The 22,475-nt window shown below is 49.3% G+C and overlaps 1 protein-coding gene and 1 pseudogene across 2 annotated transcripts; one reads left to right on the top strand and one right to left on the bottom strand.

Annotated features, from left to right (window-relative positions):
* Positions 1 to 742: 742 nt before the first annotated feature.
* LOC147982429 (cysteine-rich receptor-like protein kinase 26) lies at positions 743 to 4,037 on the bottom strand (annotated as a pseudogene). The gene is made up of 5 exons (XR_015599415.1): positions 3,334 to 4,037; positions 2,773 to 2,982; positions 2,374 to 2,635; positions 1,385 to 1,393; positions 743 to 1,179 (listed from the first exon to the last, which is right to left on the bottom strand). The product of XR_015599415.1 is annotated as a cysteine-rich receptor-like protein kinase 26 (transcript).
* Positions 4,038 to 5,501: 1,464 nt separating this feature from the next.
* On the top strand, positions 5,502 to 6,530 carry LOC125547373 (uncharacterized). Its single transcript, XM_087516296.1, has 3 exons — positions 5,502 to 5,820; positions 5,980 to 6,197; positions 6,246 to 6,530. The coding sequence occupies exons 1-3, from the start codon at positions 5,502 to 5,504 to the stop codon at positions 6,528 to 6,530; spliced, it is 822 nt and encodes a 273-aa protein (XP_087372422.1).
* Positions 6,531 to 22,475: the final 15,945 nt, after the last annotated feature.

Genomic DNA, 22,475 nt, shown 5'->3' with positions numbered 1-22,475 from the left:
AGATGTACATGAACCATGCCATACTATATAATTTTGTTTAGTTCAGAGTTCGTACTAATGTTGTGGTAAATATCATACAGTTTGGAAAACAAAACATAACTCCCTATGAAATACTGCTTAGGTTTTTTATGATACTCTTGTGGATGTAGCTCTATGTAAAAACAAGGTGATTTTTCTTCCCAATAGTGTTCAGAAAATTTGGTATAGCTTGTGGCTCTGTATAATATTTCATGTGAAAAAAAGTTCATCAATTTTGAAAATTTTCACATGTTTAGAAAAAAGGTTCACGCTTTTAAAAAAAGTTCACGGATTTGTTTTACAAAATTTAGGGATTCAAAAAAGTTCACAGATTTGGAAAAAATTTCGTAAATTTAATAAAAGTTCACGTATTTTAAAAAAGAAAAAAGAAAATAAAAGGGAGAAAAATAAAAAGATGAAAACTTGGCAAAAAAAAAGAAAAACCACTGTGATATTATAGCTAAGAAAGATGTCATACCTATAATTGTCACAAGGATTTGTCTAGGCCACATCTAGATGTGCCATGGTTATTGCACATCTAAGTGACACAATCAAGTATGGAAAGAAAAAGAAAAAGCAAAAAGAAATTCCCACACAAATCTCCGTGTAAGATCAATAACATAAAGGATTTAAATGTGCAATACTTATAGCACATTCAGATGTGCTTTACTAAGACCGTTGTCACAACTACTAAAGTGGCCTGTTGGTCACCTCGGTGTATTGTCTAACCGGAGGTCTCTAGTTGGATCGCCTTTACCAGTTCAGCGATTATAACACCGAAACTATACATGTCAGCCCTTTTTGACGTCTTCCCACCATTCTCGTATTCTGGAGCACAATATCCACCGCAGAAAAATGCCACGCATTGATGCATTATATCATAAAGAGATTTGGAGAGTTTAAATAAGGCAAGAGACAATAGGTTCTCCTGACACATAGCTTACTGTGTTATAAAACGGGCACCACTAGTAAGTGTGTTTTTATCAAGCCTTGATAGACCAAAATCCGTTATCTTTGGCACCATATCACCATCTAGCATTATATTGCCAGGTTTAAGGTCCATATGGATAATATTATTTTCCTCGTGAAGGTAATGTAAACCATGACAGATTCCCTTGATTATTTCGTACCGTACACTCCATTCAAGTCCTCTTAATTCATCTGCACAAAAGAGGAGGAGGGGGGGGGGGGGGGGGGGGTGAAGTGTGAGAATGAAATGTTCAAACTAATATGTCAAACTGTATATTGAGGATTTAAATGGAAGTATGTCCCTAAGAGTTTGTAGAACCCTGACACGAAATGTACTAGTAAGAGAAAAAAAGATAAAGTAAAGGGAAGAGCTGCATGAAATGCAACACTGTTGTACCGGTAATATGTTTAGAGAATTTTTACGGTACATCATACTACCCAATATAATGGGTAGTATTTAGTTGATCCAACGGTTGATGTGGATCAAACAAATTACCGCTTTAGGGCATATTGGTAATTCTATATGCACTGCACCGGCTCAAATCCTCCGCCATGCCAACGCCGCTGCAGTCAGTGCCTGCACAAAACGACACAAAATAGCTCTAACGCACGAACGGGTGCGTCTACAACCCACGTCGCCACTGATCCTTGGGGCTTGGGCTGCCGGAGCGATGAGGTCGTACCGGCGTGGTTTAAACGCAAGTGGCGGACCGTGATCGCAGCCCAAGAGCATCAGCACCTCCTGTCGTGCTGAAGTGATGAGTACAGCGACATCGTCGAAACCCGACGAAGCCAGCTGCGACATCGGCGCTGGTTCAGTTCTTCCACGACAACAGCTTTGGCCCGACTCCGACGGAGGCCGAGCTCATGGAGTTCGCCGCCGACGCAGAGGCCGTTCTTGACCCGTCGGGCATGGACGACTAGGTTTCTCCTCAGACCACAACTGCGACACGACAGTACGACACACAGATGAGAAACGCAGCAAGCAGCGGTGGCTGTGCCGACCTTCTTTTCCTCCCGTGGAGCCTTGACCTCAATCCAAATTACCAGGCCATCATGGATTACTTCCGGCGCTCTCACGACGACGACGAAGTAAGCTGACTGTTCCTGCCCCAAGCTGTACGACGCAATCCATGTATGTTGGTTGAACGTGCACGTACACAGCAGCAGGTTGATCGCTTCCCTTCGCTAGATCGATTCCGGCTGACATATGCACACATGAATCTGCCTTGCCTGAATCGGCCTATGTGATTGATAAACTACCGAAAATGCCCTTAACTATTCAATATACTACCGAAAGTCTGCAGTAGTATTGGCTAATCTGGGCCCTCTAACCAGAAAAATGAACGGTTCAAATTATCTTGATGTACCATAAAAGGTCTCTATGTTTATCAAGGCTTCTGTTGCTGATACACTCGAAACAAAGTAATCTTTCTCTCTTCTCGGCGAAAACAAAATCTGCTGATCCTGGAAATTTTATCGCTTCACAATGTGTGTTTGAACAGAAGCCAAGAAAGTGGACTACATTTTGAGGGCTAATTATAATCGTCATCAAGTTTTTAACCTCACGATCAAGTAACATGTCGTCAACTGTGTGTTCGCTCACAATTATCCTCTTCACGACAACAATACTAATTTGGAGCACGCCCTGTTGGTAAGAATTTAGATGCGGTCATTCTCAGCCCTCTGACACCAAAACAAAGACTATTATACTTATTAATTGTAGTGGTAATATTTTACTCAAATTCAGATCTTTAATTATACTCTCCAAAAGGTCAATATTACCTTGTAAACCTCCCCGAATCCACCCTCGCCAATTTTTCTCTGTTCAGAGAAATTCTGCGTGATCTCCTGTAAAAGTGCTAATGCCAGATCCGTCGGTTTCTCGAGTCCAGAGAGTATGCGCTCCAGGACATTTCTGTCCCCCATTCTCAGTGTACACTGCTCTTGAAAACTCGAGAAAGCAAAGTTTAGTTTGCTTGAGACATGCCTGCACTGAAGAAATCCACAACAAGTAATTACATACCCACTGAAGATTTAGCTGATAGCATTGTATCTGCTCTACAAAGCACAAACTTGGACATCATGATACGAATTTGCGGCATTAACTTTGGATACAAAATTACAGCATTGTAGATGGATTAAAAAATTCTTAAAAGTCATCAGTGTAATGCATGATGATGCAATGGTACACAAAAGAAATTCAGAGCCAAAATCATTATGCATTCTTGTGAAACTGAGATATGTTTCTACTGTTCAAAGGATAAGTTCCGACCTAGAGGATATACATAGCTGGACCTGGAAAAAAAATTCAAACAGAAATCCATAGCAAGGAAGTGCACATACCAACTGGAGATTTAGCCTGCAGAGCTATATGTGGTCTACAAAGCAGAAACTCAAATTGCTCTGCAGATGTCCAAGCGATGTGATCATACCCTGCGTTAAAAAAAGATGCGAAGAATAGATACTTTGTAATTCCAAACATAAACTCTGAACGGCAAAAGGAAGAATGAACTGCTAGATTGCGCATATGTTCAACCCAGGTTTCAACAGATCCTGGGACAGTGACAGAACACGAGCAGAACAAGCCAACAATGAGCGCTGTTATAAGTCGAACACGCAGGTCTGGAAGACATGGATGTGAACTTAACTCAATGAAACCAACATCAGAGTCTCACTTTTTTATTTCTCAAGTTTAGAAGACTTGACAAAGTGAAACAAATTAAACAATGAGCAGACATCAACATCTGGGAGGCAAATAGCAGGCAGAACAGAGGTCGCCCCTCAGCCGTGCGTTTCTCTTCAGAGAGGAGGCAAAAGGTCTAATTTTTTGCCACTACCATGTCCATCTGAATCCTACCTATGAGATTGCAAAACACAGGAACTCGACTCATGAACATGCAGTGTTATTCCTTCAAATTTTCTACACATCGGGTCCTCTCATCCCTTGCTATGACAGGTTGCTGGTTCATCAATAACATACTTCAGAGAATAACTATTTCTAATGAGGCCGTGCAGTCCTTTCACTCTTAACAAAATATTCAGTCAATCAGCCATGTGCATCACATAGTCCACGGCAATCTCTTTTCTGAAGAACAATATAATATCTACAATAAGTTAATCGTGTGAAACAGTTTCAGCTATGAGGAGGCGAAGAAAGATCGTTCTCTGTTCTCTTGCCATCAGAACACAATACTGAGTCCTAACTGAACAGAAACATTGCCTCAATCTTAAAATCTGATGCTTTGTTTCATTGTTATAAGGAGAATCCCCAAATCTGTGCTGATCCTCTCTGAAACTGAATATAGGCCAGATCTGAAACCAGAGCCTGTCTAAGCACCAACCTCAGGATAACAGAAAATATGCATTGGAAGGAGTTCAGCAAGAACTAAAATCAACCAAAACAGTGTCTAAGGACGAAATATCGCACTATATTAAAGATCCAGGGCATAGGCTCATGGCAACAGAAAAAGGAAAAATGGGGAGCAGAACGAATCTAGGTTGCAGAGAAAAAGAATGAAGAAGAGCAGACGAAACAGACCTTGCTTTTGAAGATGAAGCGACTGGGAGCAAGAAGCCGTGCGTTCATGGTGCAGTTCGAGAGCACCATCGCCTTGAGTACTTTGAAGGTCGGAAGCGGAGTGTGAGGCCAACTCCACCGCGCGACCCTATCCTGTCCGCCCCCGTCCGTTTGGGATAAAAAGGACAAACGAGACGGCCCAGCGCGCAGGCGCAGACGGACAAATGTCCGGATTCCGTCCGCTTTCGACCCATCCCTGGCCCAAACTTGCGCTCGGTTTGGGGTGAAACGGATGCACGCGGACGGCCTCGACGCACGCCCTTGTCCTCCCGTGGCCCGCCTGTCGGGGACACTAGCAGTCCCTTCGCTCCCAACGCTTCACCCTCTCTCCCCGTCCCGCCCCGCCGCCGGCGCCGCCGCTATTCTCCGGCCGCCTCCTCACCGCGCAGCCCCCCCGCCGTCCGTACCAAACCACGTCTCGACATGGCCGCCACCACGCCCGCGCTTCCGTCGTAGTTTTGGTCGTCGATCGGAGGAGGTTTGGCCCTCGCCGTCCTTGCCGGTGGCAGAGGGGACACGACTGCCGGCGACGTACTACGGCGGCCGAGGCAGATTCCGACGAGAGCTCCAGAGCGGCCTGTAGCCGGCCGGCAACCACCCTGCTGCATCGAGGTGATCATCGCGGCCTCTTCGCCACCACGAGCGCAAGGTGTTCGACCTTTTGCCAACAAAGGTATGGATAGTGGAGACGATTTTTCTACCATCACTTCCTTTGTTCATCGGACGATTCGTCGTCAGATGATGACGATCTTGTGGTGGCTGCACTGGTCGTTCACGACCATATTCAACGGCAGCTTCCTCGATACAGGGGTCAGTCCCTGGCCGTGCTCCCAACCTGAACCGCAACAGGGAGAGAGGCCACGCCCTGCTCTATGCAGATTACTTTGCCAACACCCCGCTCTTCTGGCCGGATAAATTTCGTCGCCGTTTTCGTATGGCCAGGCATGTGTTCAATCGTATCCGAGAGGGAGTGGTTGCTCATGACCCATACTTCGAGTGCAAGACGGATGCCCTTGGCAAGCTTGGATTCTCCTCCTACCAGAAATGCACCACGGCCATCCGCATGCTTGCATATGGAATTCCAGGCGATCTGGTGGATGAGTATGTGCGTATGAGTGAGACAACAGGTCTGATGTCAATGTACAAGTTTTGCCAGGCTGTGATCGAGGTATTTGGCCCAGAGTACTTGAGGCAGCCAACTGCCGCTGATACAGAGAGATTGTTGGTGACCAACGCAGCTAGAGGCTTTCCAGGTATGCTTGGCAGCATAGATTGTATGCACTAGGAGTGGAAGAACTGTCCATTTGCTTGGCAGGGCCAGTACAAGGGGCATGTTAACGGGTGCACTGTCATATTAGAAGCGGTGGCATCACAAGATCTTTGGATATGGCATTCTTTCTTCGGCATGGCAGGTTCTCACAATGATATCAACGTGCTGCAGCGTTCTCCAGTCTTCGCGAGGCTTGCAGAAGGCCACTCCCCACTTGTCAACTTTGAGATCAACGGCCACCATTACAACAAGGGATACTATCTAGCAGATGGTATATATCCTCAGTGGTCAACTTTTGTGAAGACAATCTCGAAACCCCAAGGTGAGAAGAGAAAGAGATTTGCCCAAATGCAAGAGAGTGTAAGAAAGGATGTGGAACGTGCTTTTGATGTGCTTAAATCCCGGTAGGGTATCGTTCGAAACCCTGCACTGTCATGGGATGAAAGGAAGCTTTGGGAGGTGATGACTGCTTTTGTGATCATGCACAACATGATCGTCGAGGACGAGCGTGATGAGAGTATCTTCGACCAAGGATTTGATTATCAAGGTGAAAATATTGAGCCCCTGCACCAAGACCCGGCCACATTTGAACAGTTTGCCCAATTCCACCGTGAGATGCGTGATTGGCACACTCATGTGAATTTTCAAAATGACTTGGTTGAGCACGTGTGGGATCACGTTGGCAACCAATAGATGTATTTGTCCATTTTATGACTTGGTTGTAAAACTATTTTAATTTTCAGACAAATATTTGGGTTCGAAACTAGTTTTAATGCAAATTTGGGCAATTCTTGGCCCTGACGGACAGGATGGGGCAAAAGGATGCGGCCGCGCGCTGGGTGCACGGCCACCGCATCCGAGGACAGGCCCGGACACGACCCCAAATCCCTATCCAAAGGGACAAAAATAGGACAAAACGGATGTCCGTTTGGGATCGCGCGGTGGAGTTGGCCTGAGGAAGACGGTGTTTCCCCCCTTCACAGCATGAAAGAGAAGATTCGTTCAGCGTTAGCTTCTTTTCGTAGGACCAATAGAGCAAAGACAAATGTGTGGTGGTGGCGGGTGGGAATTCCATCCCAATCCCTCTTGCTAAGATTCTCAAAGGGCTCCTCTGTTTTACAAGATTCTCAAATCATATGAACAGAAAAGTTAAAGGGTTGGGACGTCATGTCCGTTTTAATCCTTGAACTTTTCATGAAATCTCACCTAATACTCAGAATCATTGTTCAAGAATTTGTCTGATTAATTAGTTGGCCAGTTAATCGCTACTCATAGGGCGGCCAAATCGAATAACACATGTTCATCGTGTTAACTTTTCAGGTCGACTAATTGGCCTGTCAGGCCTATTAATCGGTTGTTAGAGCGATTAATCGTTGTTCACCCATTAACTTGTGGGCAAACAAAGCCCAAAAAATTTTCCCGTAACCCCTCCCATCCCCCTCGCTCCTCAGTAGTTAGGGTTCGACCAAACAGTAGCATATTTTGCCATATTACATAGTTGAGAGCATGAGAGTAGAGTATAATACATAAAAAACTGGAAATTCACTTTGGCACATGGAAGCATATGCTCCTACCATTGGAAAATATATTTCAACATGTCAAAAAAATCGAACACAAATTTGATGCGTATATCTCAATATTATATGTGTGCATGCCAAGTTTCATGAAAAACTGAGATTTTATAGGCCCTGTGTAAAAAGGACAAACAAAGTGTCTCATGAAAAGCCTTTTTAACCCTAAATTTTGTCTTTTTTACATGTGACACACAAGTTGTCAACTTTCCGCGAAACGAGTTTGTGTGCACGTAGAATGTCAAGATGTACGTGGGAATCATTTTGTAAGATTTTTGTAACATTTCAAAAATGTTTAAAACATATTTTATAAAACAGGAGCATATGCTCCATGTGCCAAAACGCCACTCTTAAAGAAAACTAGATATATGTTGGCAAGTTTCTATTTAATCTATCTGTTTATGGGCGACCGATTAATCCAGTTAATTGGCCGATTCACCGATTAGTCACTACTTCCAAGCCAACCGAGCAGCTACCAGTTACTGATTTTCTAAACAATGCTAAGAATCCTTACGAATTAAAGCCAATATAGGCACAACCCTTAGGAATGTAACACCTCTATTCCTATGAAATGAATGCTCAACATTAAAAAAATTCCTATGGGAAAAACTGTAGAAATCCTCAAGAATTCATCCAAACCGAATAAGACATAAATTTGGCTTCATTTGGTCTGTGCATATGGTGACCAAGCCAACAATCGGCTAACCAAAAAGTTGACGAACGACTCGGCCACCAAGCTATTGCGGGTAAATTGTTCCCGCCACAAATGGGAGAAGTGGATGGGCTTGGCGTCACCCTCCAAGGGCGACTCGGGGGCGACCAGATCTCGTCTACCGCCACCTCCTCCTCCGCTTATTCCCCTTTCCGCCGCTGGAGGCAGTCGCTGGCATCCCCACGCGGCCGCCGATGAGGGTGGCGGCGAGGTTCTCGATCGCTTTTCCCTTTGGGATTGGACCTATGGTTTCGACCGTCGGCTCAGATGGAGTGGGCGGCGTCGTCCCGACAGTAGGTGGTGTTCGCCGAAATTTTTGGCCGCTCCCCCTTGGGTGCGTGGGTAGCGAGGCGGCCATGGGCGTCACGCAACGGGTCCCCCGCGACCCCTGCACAAGATCTGAAGACGGCGCCCCTAACGCCTGCTGCCGCCTCCTCCACGTCTTGGCGGCCGGATGCGGCTATTAGCTGCGTGGCTGTTGGGTGGGGACTTCCGGATCGGGGTAACCCCTTGGCCGGCAGTGGCGGCCTCTTCGTTGGTGGTGCTCCGGGCGCCGTTCCCCTTCTTGAAGGCGACTTTGAGGTCCATCTCCCCCTCCTCCTACTTCCCTTGCTCCTGGGTGAAAACCCACAACCTCGGCTCGGGCGGCGACGGCCGCGTTACCTTCTTGAAGGCGCCGTTTTGGGTGAGGAAGTGTGTAACACCCACGATGCGGCTATATCTCCCACGTGTCGGAGCACGACTTAGAGGCATAACCGCATTGTAGGCATGTCGCAAGAGGGGTAATCTTTACACATCCCATGTACTGAATAAGAAAGAGATAAAGAGTTGGCTTACAATAGCCACTTCACACAATACATAAATATAGCATTACATCATCCAGAATACAAACAAGGTCCGACTACGGAACCAAAATAAAGACAACCCCAAATGCAAAAGATCCCCGATCGCCCCAACTGGGCTCCACTACTGATCGTCTGGAAAGGAAACATAGTAACATCCTGAATCCTCGTCAAAATCCCACTTGAGTTCGGTCGCATCCCCTGGACTGGCATCGTCGGCACCTGCATCTAGTTTTGGAAGTAATCTGTGAGTCACGGGGACTCAGCAATCTCACACCCTCACGATCAAGACTATTTAAGCTTATGGGTAGGAAAAGGTAGTGAGGTGGAGCTGCAGCAAGCACTAGCATATATGGTGGCTAGCTTACGCAAATGAGAGCGAGAAGAGAAAGCAAAGCACAACCGAGAAGCTATAAAGATCAAGAAGTGATCCTGAAACTACTTACGTTCAAGCAAAACACGAGACCATGTTTTCTTCCCGGACTCCACCGAAAAGAGACCATCACGGCTACACACGATGTTGATTCATTTTAATTAATTTAAGTGTCAGGTTTTCTACAACTGGATATTAACAAATTCCCATCTGCCCATAACCGCGGGCACGGCTTTCGAAAGTTCAAAACCCTACAGGGGTGTCCCAACTTAGCCCATCACAAGCTCTCACGGTCAATGAAGGATATTCCTTCTCCCAGGACGACCCGATCAGACTCGGAATCCCGGTTACAAGACATTTCGACAATGGTAAAACAAAACCAGCAAAGCCGCCCGATGTGCCGACAAATCCCGATAGGAGTCGCACGTATCTCGTTCTCAGGGCACACCGGATGAGCGCTCCGTACAACTAAAACCAGCAAAGGACTCTAGTTTGGACCAACACTCAAAGGAGCACTGGCCCGGGGGTTTAAAATAAGATGACCCTTGAGTCCGTGGAACCCAAGGGAAAAAGTCTTAGGTGGCAAATGGTAAAACCAAGGTTGGGCCTTGCTGGAGGAGTTTTATTCAAGGAGAACTGTCAAGGGGTTCCCATTATAACCCAACCGCGTAAGGAACGTAAAATCAAGGAACATAACACCGGTATAACGGAAACTAGGGCGACAAGAGTGGAAAAAAAAACACCAGGCATAAGGCCGAGCCTTCCACCCTTTACCAAGTATATAGGTGCATTAAAGTAAACAAGATATAATAATGATATCCCAACAATAAACATGTTCCAACAAGGAACAAACTCCAATCTTCACCTGCAACTAACAACACTATTAGAGGGGCTGAGCAAAGCGGTAACATAGCCAAACAACGGTTTGCTAGGACAAAGTGGGTTAGAGGCTTGACATGGCAATATGGGACGCATGATATAGCAAGTGGTAGGTATCGCGGCATAGCAATAGAGCGAGCAACTAGCAAGCAAAGATAGAAGTGATTTTGAGGGTATGGTCATCTTGCCTGCAAAGTTCTCCGAGTTGACGTAAGCTTGATCCTCGTAAGCGTACTCAACGGGTTCCTCGATCACGTACTCGTCTCCCGGCTCTACCCAAGGCAAGAACACAAACAAAGGAAACAACAATCAACCACGGTGCAATGCGCAAGCAACATGATGCAAAACATGGCATGATAATGCGGGATGTGATATGCAATGCATATGCATGCTCCGGAAGGATAAGATTGAACCAGGCCTCAACTTGGCAAACCAAGAGTGCCGTTGGAAAGATGAGTTGATTTCGTTCGAAATCGATATAAAGATCACCGGAATCGGATGCACAGTTTGCAAATGGCAAGCAAAACAATAATGGCACGATTCTACGATTAACAGCACGATGCCAACTAGAATGCAACAAGAAACTAAGCTACTCACTCCAACATAGCAACAAAGCACATGGCAGTGATCTACTCAAGATGCTTGACAGAAGATGAACACTGAGATACGGCTAAATCACACAAGAGCAGGTTCAAACAAGCATGGCAAAAGTGCAAAAGATATTAGCTTCACAGACTTAGTGAAAATAGTAACATGTCAGGATTTAACATCAGGAAGCAATGTTTAGAGCAAGACATCAACATATTACAGGATCAGATCATAGCAAAGCAAGGCATGGTATGAATCTACTCAAAGCATATAACAAAAGTCCGTTACTGACCATAAGCCAAAAAGGATCATAATATATGATGGCACCCATGTAAACATAGCAAGTATCGTTAACAGATTCAGACTTAGCAGAAAACTGGACATGACATCAACAGAATTACGAAGGCCTCTTTGAGAGCTCAATGCACTCAACACAAGGCATTGCATGACAAGCTAAGCATACTACGAGCAAGAAGACATGTTCAACAAGCTAACCATGGCAAGAACCATCTCATAGAATGCATGGATCAACTACAATAACCTTGGAAAAATTGATTAACATGTAAACAATCTGTCAGGAACATTTTATAGCAAACGTAGAGCAATATTGAGTCATGCTATGGTACTCCATAAATGCAAACAGGGACATAGATGGATATAGCATAACCATATGTCCAAATCATCCTTACTGAACATACTCAAAAGAGGCATGGATCTCACTGTAGCATCATGAATACATGGCATTAAAATAACAGCAGGGAAATGACTTAATGAAATTCTAAGTCCCTGAAATCAGCAACATCACGAGAGCTACTTTGCATGCTTGTGCTAGTCACCACATTGATCACAAAAATACATGGCATACACCCCTGTAAAGATGGCATGGCATAGCCCAAAACACATGTAGGGCTCAAGTTCATATGCAGCACATAATAATCATGGCAAAAATGACAAATGCTCAAGATCTGATACGAATCAAGAAGTAACATTTTATAGCACTCTTGCAACAGTCATTTGGGCATCAAGATGGACTCTAACAAGCATGGTACAATGGAACAAAATTAAGAGCACATCCAGATGAACATTTTGATATATGGCACGCACAAAACGGAGCTTCAGAATGTATCGAAGAAAACCCTAGGTCTCCCGATCTGGATCTGGTGCGCGCTATGAGGTTGAACGGAGAAGGTCGCCGGAGTTCACCTACGGTGGCCGGAGTCGAGGGAGTACAGGAGTGCGGGGCGCCGGCAAGGAGGGACGGGGAGGCCGGAGCTCGCCGGATCCGGTGGAGGCGGCGCGGCGGCCTTGGGCGGCGCGCAAGGCGAGCAGCGGGCGAGGTGGCCAGCGAGTTGCGGGGACTCCGGCGGACGGAGGCGGCGGCGCCCAGGAGGCGGCGCGGTTGAGGCTCGCGGGCGGCGCGCGGGCGAGGGGAGCTCTCGGGCAGCCCGGGCCAGGAGGGCCGCGCCTGGGCCCGGCGAGGCGTGGAGCTTGGCGGCGACATGTGGCGGTCTGTGACTGGCTCGGGGCGACGGCGCGGTTTGTCCGGCGTCGCCCGGACGTGTCCGGCGGCGCGGAGGGGAAAAATTAGGGTTTCGGGGCCCGAAATTTGGACGGGGGAGGCCTATTTATAGATTCTGGGAGCTAGGAGAGTCCAAATGGAGTGCGGTTTTCGGCCACACGATTGTGATCGAATGACCGAGAGGATGGAGAGGGTTTGGATGGGTTTTGGGCCACTTTGGAGGGGTGTTGGGCTGCAACACACACGAGGCCTTTACTGTTCCCCGGTTAACCGTTGGAATATCAAACGGACTCCAAATGGCATGAAACTTGACAGGCGGTCTACCGGTGGTGTACCAAGGCCTCTTGGCAAATCTCGGTCCATTCCGAGAAGGTTTATCACCCGCACACGAAAAGAGGTAAAAGAGGGCGCCGAAGGACGTAGGAGTGTCGGATCGCAAAACGGACAACGGGGAAAAAGCTCGGATGCATGAGACGAACACATATGCAAATGCGATGCACATGATGACATGATATGAGATGCATGACATGGACAAAATGCAAAACAAAGACAAAACCCAACCACTAGGGAATATCATAACTTATAGCCGAGAATGGCAAGAGTTGAAATACAAATATGGTAGGTTACATCTGGGGCGTTACAAAGTGTGTAGGTGGCTGCTGTTGAGAAACATTGCATGGAAAAATAAAAAATTCTACGCACACGCAATGATCTATCCATGGAGATGCATAGCAACGAGGGGGAGAGTGTGTCTACATACCCTCGTAGACTGTAAGCGGAAGCGTTTCTCAACGCGGCTGATGTAGTCGAACTTCTTCGCGCTTCAACCGATCAAATACCGAATCCATGGCACCTCCGCATTCTGCACACGTTCAACTCGGTGACGTCCCTCGCCTTCTTGATCTAGCAAGACATCGAGGTAGTAGATGAGTTCCGTCAGCACGACGGCGTGGTGACAGTGATAGTGAAGTGATCTCTGCAGGACTTTGCATAAGCACTACGAAAATATGACTGTCAGTGTCAAAACCGGCGAATCTCGGGTAGGGGGTCCCGAACTGTGCGTCTAGGCCGGATGGTAACAGGAGGCGAGGGACACGAAGTTTTACCCAGGTTCGGGCCCTCTCGATGGAGGTAAAACCCTACGTCCTGCTTGATTAATATTGATGATATGGGTAGTACAAGAGTAGATCTACCACGAGATCGAGGAGGCTAAACCCTAGAAGCTAGCCTATGGTATGATTGTTGATGTGTATGTTGTCCTACGGACTAAAACCCTCCGGTTTATATATATAGACACCTGATAGGGTTAGGGTTACATAGAGTCCGTTACAATGGTAGGAGATCCGCATATCCGTATCGCCAAGCTTGCCTTCCACGCCAAGGAAAGTCCCTCCCGGACACGGGACGAAGTCTTCAATCTTGTATCTTCATAGTCCAGGAGTCCGGCTGAAGGTATAGTCCGGCTATCCGAACACCCCCTAATCTAGGACTTCCTCAGTAGCCACTGAACCAGGCTTCAATGACGACGAGTCCGGCGCGCAAATTGTTTTCGGCATTGCAAGGCGGGTTCCTCCTCCAAGTTTTTCATAGAAGGTTTTGAACACAAAGATAGTGTCCGGGTCTGCAAAATAAGTTTCCACATATTGCCATAGAGAGAATAATATTTACACAAATCTAATCTGCTGACGTATTCCGTAGTGTGACATCACACCACGGCCAAGCTTTTATTCGAACCGTTTTACTGTCCCATCTCAGCGCATTATGCAAGGCAGTTTCCTTGGCACGTCTTGTTAAAGCAGAGATCGTGTCCCCTTATTCCGGGATTCTCATCAATATGGGCGTGGGTAACCCAACCGCACCACTGATTATGGCGCTTGGGAGATAAGCAAGTTTTACCATGCTGGTGGGGACGCGTAGTCGCATCCACCCATATAAGGGGATAAGGATCCATCTTTTCACCTACGCCTTCTTCCTCCTTTGCCTATCCATTTTCACGCACTCGAGCTCCAGCGCCCAAGTCCGTACTCCCCACCTCAACCTTCTCCAGCCATGTATGGAGCGGGAGGCAAGTGGATGATCTCCTCCGTCATGGAGGGACACATCAAAAAGCTGAGGAAGGCTGGATACCTATCTAACGACATCGCGTACTGGCTTCCCGAAAAGGGGCGGCTCATCCCCACCCCTAGGCCCCATGAGAGGGTGGTGTTCCTCCCTCATTTCCTCCGCGGACTGGGCTTTCCTCTCCACCCATTTGTCCGGGGGCTCATGTTCTACTACGGCCTGGGTTTCCATGATCTGGTCCCGAATTTTGTCCTCAACATCTCGGCTTTTATCGTCGTGTGCGAGGCTTTCCTCCGCATCCGCCCCCATTTCGGCCTATGGCTCAAGACTTTCAATGTCAAGCCGAAGGTGGTGCGCGGCAACCAGGCGGAGTGCGGAGGCGACATGGTGGGAAAGATGGCCAACGTCCTATGGCTCGAGGGCTCCTTTGTGGAGACCCTGAAGGGGTGGCAATTGGGGTGGTTTTACATCACCGAGCCGTGCGACGCCGAATGGGTCGCACCCCCCGAGTTTCGATCCGGACCCCCTACGCGGCTCACCTCCTGGAAGGAGACGGGTTTGTCGTGGGGTAAAAAAGGAGAGCTGACCGGACTCCAAACATGCGTCAAAACCCTAGTGGACAAGAAGCTCAAACTTGTCAACGTAGTCCAGGTTATGCTCATCCGCTTGATCCTCCTGTGCCAACAACGGGCTTTCAACCTGTGGGAGTTCGACCCGGCGTGGCACCAAACTCTGAGCAGGCTCTTCGACACGGTGTACGAAGATGCCTGGAAGGTGCTTTTCAAGGGCGACGTGGCTCCCGCATCGGCTACTGAGGATCGCGGATTCAGTGCGCAGCGTCACACTCTTGCGGTAAGATGTTTCTTCCTTTTAGAGGGTATCAGTTTTTCATAGTTTGACTCCATGCGGGATCTAAGCTCCCTTTCCTTTGACAAGATTGGCAGGTGACGTCCGGACATATCAACTGTCCGGCTCCTTTGCCCGAAGGCCCAGCGGACGCTCACTTGGCGAAGTTGCTGGTTCCGGCACCCTATGTGGTGCCGGAGAAGAAGGTCAAGAAGAAGGCCACGGGGACTCGAAAGAGTGCCCGCCGCCCGGAGGTGTTGGATTCATCATCCGACGAATCTAAGACGCACTCCTCCCACGAAGAAGAGGAGGAGGAAGAAGAAGAGACCCCCTCCCCCTCCAGCGGGGGAAGGGAAGAAAAGGAAGGCCGCCCCAACTAGGGAGGCCGAAGGGTCCAAGAAGGGGAAAACCCTTCCTCCGGACTATTCCACCGACGCCGACGGCGGCGGAGAGGAGTGGGCGCCCAGGGCCAAGCCCCTGGCCAAATCGTAAGTATCTGGATACCAGAGTAATTCATAGCATTCGTTTACTACACAGCTTTCCCTTACGTCGAATATGTTTATGCAGCCCACCCAAAGACCGGCTCGACGCGTCGTCGAGCGGCTCACTAGACTCGTCGGATGTGAACTCGCTTCCGACGGCTTCCTCCCCCCGCCCTACGGACGACACCGAAGTGTTGTCCCAACAGGTTCCAAGCCGGGAGGAGGTGGTCCTGGAGGCGCCGCAAGGCGACCTCCCGGACTCCAGGAGTAAAGGGGATGAAACCCCCCAGGGCTCCAAGTCCGGCTCTAGGCCGGACACTGCCCCGGAACCTTCAAAGTTTCCAGAGTCCGGCGGGTGACCTCCTTCCAAGAGGAGCCAACCCACTGTGCCGGCGACCCCCGTCCAATCGGAGGAGCCGGACAATCTATTGGAGGCGCTCCAAGGCGCCTTCATCGACGAGGGGCACCGCACTATTATGAGAGCGGTGATCCAGAAGGTTCAGTCCGCCAAGAGCGGACTGACTGAAGCTTGTACTAGCCTTTTAACAGGCTTTGAGGTAAGTAAAGAATGTGTAAATAATATTACCGCATAGACAGTAGCCCCTGATGCTCTGTTTGGCGTTCGGGAAGAGAAGCCGAATAGAGGATCAAATAAAATTCGCAGGAGTCTAACAAAAAGGAGTAAATATGCATATGCAGGCTTCTCTGCTTGCATCCGCCGCACTGACTACGGAAGTGGACACGCTAAAGCAGAACCTCGAGCGGCCCGAGCAAGAGCTCGGGCGTGCCAAGAAGCAGCTTGAGGACAATGAAGGTAAGAAATACCTTGTTGAAATATATATATAAAAAAAGGTGCAATTGCAAAAAATGACAGGATTATCGTGGCTATTGTAGGGGCCACGTCTGAGGTGGCGACCCTTAAGCAAGCGCTGGACGAGGCCGAGAAGAGGGCGGCCACGGAGCGCACCGAGCGGGAGAAGTATGAGGCCAAGGTTGGCAAGGTGCGGCAAGAGCTCCAGGCTCTCATGGAAAAACATGAGAGTTTGGAGCTTGACTCAAAGACGCGAGCGTCCGAGCTCGCGGTGGCTATTGAAAATGCCAAGTCTGCCAAGGCCGAATCCCAGAAGACCCTCCAGGAGTTGGATGAGGTGAAGAAGATAGCGGCGGGTAAGGCATTCATTATGCAAAGCAAACACATAAACGTGAGTTACTTGTTACTTACCCGAATCCGGAGCTCTCCAGGAGCGTTCGCAGATCTTCCCCGGAGTGTGTCCGATGCCACCGCATTCTATCGAGCCGAGGAGGGCAGCTCGACGGAGAAGGTGTTCTGGTCTCAGTACGCTGAGGCCGGACACCCCGGGCCCCTGAGTGACCAGCTAAAGCAACTGGTCGAGCTCCACAAGGCGTCCGAACAGGCCATGAAGGGTCTCATAGTTCGTCTGTGGCCTGGAGAGGCTAAGCCTGGGAGCTATTTCGGGCTTGTGCGGCGGCTGGTGGAGGCCTGTCCAAGGCTCGAAGTCATCAAGCGCTCCGTCTGCATTGAAGGTGCCCGTAGGGCCCTTGCCCGTGCTAAGGTGCACTGGGGCAAGCTGGATGCTGAGAAGCTTGTGAAGGACGGGCCACCGGCAGGGAAGGAGCATCGCAAGCCCGAAAATTATTATAAGGATGTTCTGAAGGGTGCTTGCCTTATGGCGGATGAATGTTCCAGAGATGTAATTTTTGAGTAAAACTCGCTCGTTTTGTCCTGTGCGCTGAAAACTTGTTCATATGCGCTAAGCAATGCTGTTTGAATCTAAAATATTACCTTCTGTGCGGCTGTTTATCAGTTCTGAGAGATGGCAAGTCGTCGGCTTCTCCTCCCGTGCCGCTAGTGCTGGGGTGTTCGGGGATAAACCTGAGTGCTCTTTTTCCCATGTGTGGGTCCTTCAAGGGAGGCGCTCAGCCCAACGAACAAGGCAATCGGACTATAATGCGTGAACACTCTCGCTTAGTCATAGAATTCTATAATTTTAAATTTCGGCGAAGCCCCTGGTATTCGGAAGACCGAGTTCGGGGCGCTATCCACGCCTTGGCCGGACAGAACCGGTTCCTCGCCCAAAGCGGCGTAAGTCTTTAGGGACTCGAAAAAACCTCTCGAACAGCGACCAGCTCTCGCTTCATCATGACAGTCAGTTTTAGCTTTCTCCACTGAGGTGCTCGACCCAACTCAACTGGGGCACAATCGCAGTGGTTCTCCTAGTGCTACCTTAGCCGATATAGCGGAACGTAAGGCACCAAAACATAGGAGCCGGGTAAACCCAACTATTGACCCAAGACATGATTCGGAGCCGATGCATATAATGCTATAAGTTCGGGGTGCCGCACTTGTCAAAGTGTTCGGACTTCTCACACCATATTGAGGGGTACTAAAGCCCCTGGCGTATTTTGGCCGTACCAACGTGTACGGGTGCAACATGTCGTTAAGGAACATATATAAAGAAAAAGGTAATGCAGAAATAGACGAAAGCTATGCATTGTTTATGAAAAAGGTGTGCGATCAAGGAAGAACGATACAAGTAATGCGATAAGTGGAAGGTTGGACTAGTTAATATGTCCGTTTTGGGGGCAAGCTGCGGAATAGTATGCGGAACGGGTATACTACTCGTGATAGAGACCACCTGGGAGTTCCGTAATGCGGCGTGGCTTGTCTGCTTCCCTGGTCCTTGCATCGTTTGTGCGGCAATTGAACTGCCGAACAGGCCTTCCGAAGGATGGAGTCCTGAAAGTAAGAGAAAATTTTAAAAAATCGGCAGTCCCTGGTACGGTTTAAGCCGTGTTTTGGGCGTGCCGTGATGGTGCCCCTCCCCCTGTGCCCATGGTATCTCTAGAGCGTAATTATGTACGGGAAGTACTAGCGTCGCCTTTTTGCGAGGGTTGGGGTCGGGGCCGCATTGCTTCGCCTGCTCGGATCGTGCCAGGCGGTCCTGTTGTAGGTTACTCCGGGCGTGCTTGATAGTGTCCGGTCGTTTAGTGGCCGGACTGGAGAACTGCCTGGAGAGGCTGCTTTGTACTTCCGCTGCAAGGGCCGCCGTGTGCTCCTCCGTTCGGAGGGAGCGTTCGGTGTTTCCATTGACCGTAATTACTCCTCGAGGGCCTGGCATCTTGAGCTTAAGGTATGCGTAATGCGGTACCGCATTGAACTTAGCGAATGCGGTTCGCCCGAGCAGTGCGTGATAACCACTGCGAAACGGGACTATGTCGAAGATTAACTCCTCGCTTCGGAAATTATCCGGAGATCCGAAGACCACTCCAAGTGTGACTGAGCCTGTACAGTTGGCCTCTACACATGGTATTACGCCTTTAAAGGTCGTTTTGGTGGGCTTAATCCTCGAGGGATCTATGCCCATTTTCCGCACTGTATCCTGGTAAAGCAGGTTCAGGCTGCTGCCGCCGTCCATAAGGACTCTAGTGAGATGAAATCCATCAATAATTGGGTCTAGAACCAATGCGGCGAATCCGCCATGACGGGTGCTAGTGGGATGGTCCCTTCGATCAAAGGTGATCGTGCAGGAGGACCAGGGGTTGAACTTTGGGGCGACTGTCTCTACCACGTATACGTCCCTTAACGCACGCTTCCGCTCCCTTTTGGGGACGTGGGTTCCGTATATCATGTTCACCGTCCGCACTTGTGGGGGAAAACCCTTTTGTCCTCTTTTGTTCGGCGGCCGGGGCTCCTCGTCGTCATCGCTATGCAGCCCCTTGTCTTCATTTTCGGCGTTTAACTTGCCTGCCTGCTTGAACACCCAACAATCCCTGTTGGTGTGATTGGCTGGCTTTTCGGGGGTGCCATGTAACTGGCACGAGAGGTCGAGTATCCGGTCCAAACTAGACGGGCCCCTAGGATTCCTTTTGAATGGCTTTTTCCGCTGACTAGATTTAGAGCCTCTGAATCCGGCATTAACTGCCGTATCATCAGCATTGTCGTTGTTAATGCGGCGCTTCTGCTTGTTGCGACGCGACCTGCCACTACTGTCCCTGGTGTCCGAATTACCAGGGTTCTTGGTCATATTGTTGCTACGAGCAAGCCAGTTGTCTTCTCCCGCGCAAAAGCGGGTCATGAGTGTCGTGAGTGCTGCCATAGATTTCGGCTTTTCCTGACCAAGGTGCCGGGCCAGCCACTCGTCACGGATATTGTGCTTGAAGGCTGCTAGGGCCTCAGCGTCCGGACAGTTGACTATTTGATTTTTCTTTGTTAGGAACCGTGTCCAGAATTGTCTGGCCGATTCCTCTAGCTGCTGAATTACGTGACTTAGGTCGTCGGCGTCTGGGGGTCGCACATAAGTGCCCTGGAAATTGTTAAGCCAATGCTGTTGATCCTGTTGTGACCCAGGTCCTCCCAACAACTGATTGATCCTGTTGGCAAGCTGTTAAGCCAATGCCGAGCTGGTCCTTTAATCTTGAGTGGGAGGTATTTGATGGCGTGGAAATCATCGCCGCGGGCCATGTGGATATGAAGGAGATAATCCTCGATCCATACCACAGGATCTGTTGTGCCATCATATGATTCGATGTTTACGGGTTTGAAACCCTCGGGGATTAGATGATCCATTATTTCGTCTGTAAAGCAGAGTGGGTGTGCGGCGCCTCTGTACTGGGCTATATCATGACGTAGCTCCAGTGAGCCTTGTCTACAGTGTTCGGCCCTGCCGAATTTGTGGCAAGCGTGACGGATGCCGTCTCGAGCCATGGGGCGCCCACGCGATCCTAGATCGATCTTATTTGCCTTGCCTTGTCCTCCAACATGTCTCGTAAGTCCGGCGCATATTACCGTGCCTTGGTATGGGGTGCGGCTTGAGTGGAGGGCCGAGAGGCCTCTCTGTCGCGGCCACGAGGTGGTCGGTCGGCCGCATCAAGTGCTTCCTCCTCTAATCGGGTAGCAACCTGCGCTTTGGGTAGCTCTTGGAGGGGCGTTCGTGTTTATGCTCTTCGGCCGCAAGGACTTCAGTCCATCTGTCGACTAGCAAATCTTGATCAACTCTAAGATGTTGCTGTTTTTTCTTGAGGCTTCTTGCCGTGGCCATAAGCCTGCGTTGAAAACGCTCTTGCTCGACGGGATCCTCTGGAACGACGAATTCTTCATCGTCGAGGCTTGCCTCGTCTTCGGAGGGAGGCATATAATTATCGTCCTCGACCTCTCTATCTGCCGCTCTCTCATGAGGGCTGGTTTCTCCATCCTCCTGTGCTAAATCTTGCTGGAGGGGGTTTTCTTCGGCGCTTTCCGGAGTATTATTATCTCCCGTGCTGGAATCATCGTATTTATTTTGGCGGGATTTTGAGCGGCGCCGCTGACGCCGGCGCTTAGGCTGTTTCTTGGAGGGGTCATCCTTCGTTGTTCCATCGCCATCTCCCTCTTTTGGGGTGTCCACCATGTATATGTCATATGACGAGGTGGCTTTCCAGGGCCTAGTAGGCGCTGGTTCTTCATCATCTCCTTCATCGGCGTCCATACCGTCGATGTCTTCGGAGTCGAAGTCGAGCATGTCGGTTAAGTCGTCGACAGTGGCTACAAAGTGGGTGGTGGGTGGGATTTGAATTTCTTCATCGTCCGTACCCTAACCTTGCTGACTGTAGTCCGGCCAGGGCTCTCTTGATAAAGAGAGAGACTTAAGTGACTTCAGGATATCGCCCAAAGGCGAGTGCTGAAAGATGTCCGCGGCAGTGAACTCCATGATCGGCGCCCAATCGGATTCGATCGGTAGGGACGCGGAGGGTTCGGGGTTCGGAGAAGAGTCCGGCTCCTTGGAGTCACGAGTCTCCCAGAGTAAGGGGCTGGTGTTCGGCTCAATCGCCATTAGGGTCGCAGCCCACGAGGTGGTGTCCAACCGCCCATCCTCGATCGGCGCAGTTGGCTCCGAATTAGGGATCGGAGCTGACGCGGGTGCGACCTCCAGGGCACTGTTCGGCGGCAGAGCTAAATCATGCCCGTCATGACAGAGCGGCGCGCTCGGCAGTGGCTCGAATCCGTCAAAGATCAAGTCTCCGCGGATGTCAGCCGTGTAGTTTAAACTTCCAAATCTGACCTGACGGCCAGGGGCGTAGCTTTCGATTTGCTCCAAACGGCCGAGCGAATTGGCCCGCAGTGCGAAGCCGCCGAAGACGAAGATCTGTCCGGGGAGGAAGGTCTCACCCTGGACTGCATCGCTATTGATGATCGTAGGAGCCATCGAGCCTGACGACGACGACACAGAGGAACTCTCAATGAAAGCACCAATGTTGGTGTCAAAACCGGCGGATCTCAGATAGGGGGTCCCGAACTGTGCATCTAGGCCGGATGGTAACAGGAGGCGAGGGACACGAAGTTTTACCCAGGTTCGGGCCCTCTCGATGGAGGTAAAACCCTACGTCATGCTTGATTAATATTGATGATATGGGTAGTACAAGAGTATATCTACCACGAGATTGAGGAGGCTAAACCCTAGAAGCTAGCCTATGGTATGATTGTTGATGTGTATGTTGTCCTACGGACTAAAACCCTCCGGTTTATATAGACACCGGATAGGGTTAGGGTTACATAGAGTCGGTTACAATGGTAGGAGATCCGCATATCCGTATCGCCAAGCTTGCCTTCCACGCCAAGGAAAGTCCCTCCCGGACACGGGACGAAGTCTTCAATCTTGTATCTTCATAGTCCAGGAGTCCGGCTGAAGGTATAGTCCGGCTATCCGAACACCCCCTAATCCAGGACTCCCTCAATGACCGAGGGAGTAAACGGTGGATTGGGGCGCC

This window comes from Triticum urartu, chromosome 3A, assembly GCF_056163025.1.
Source record: "Triticum urartu cultivar PI428250 chromosome 3A, HENAU_Tu73, whole genome shotgun sequence".
NCBI classification, from domain to species: domain Eukaryota; kingdom Viridiplantae; phylum Streptophyta; class Magnoliopsida; order Poales; family Poaceae; genus Triticum; species Triticum urartu.
The sequence above is the reverse complement of the archived record's forward strand: the minus strand, read 5'-3'. Positions and strand labels throughout refer to the sequence as shown.

Bases quoted from the DNA above. Each gene is read 5' to 3' on its own strand.
- LOC125547373 (XM_087516296.1), top strand. From the start codon at position 5,502: ATGGCCAGGCATGTGTTCAATCGTATCCGAGAGGGAGTGGTTGCTCAT. The intron at 5,821-5,979 runs GTATGCTTGGCA...TCGGCATGGCAG, and splicing joins CGCAGCTAGAGGCTTTCCAG to GTTCTCACAATGATATCAAC. The intron at 6,198-6,245 runs GTAAGAAAGGAT...AAATCCCGGTAG, and splicing joins TTGCCCAAATGCAAGAGAGT to GGTATCGTTCGAAACCCTGC.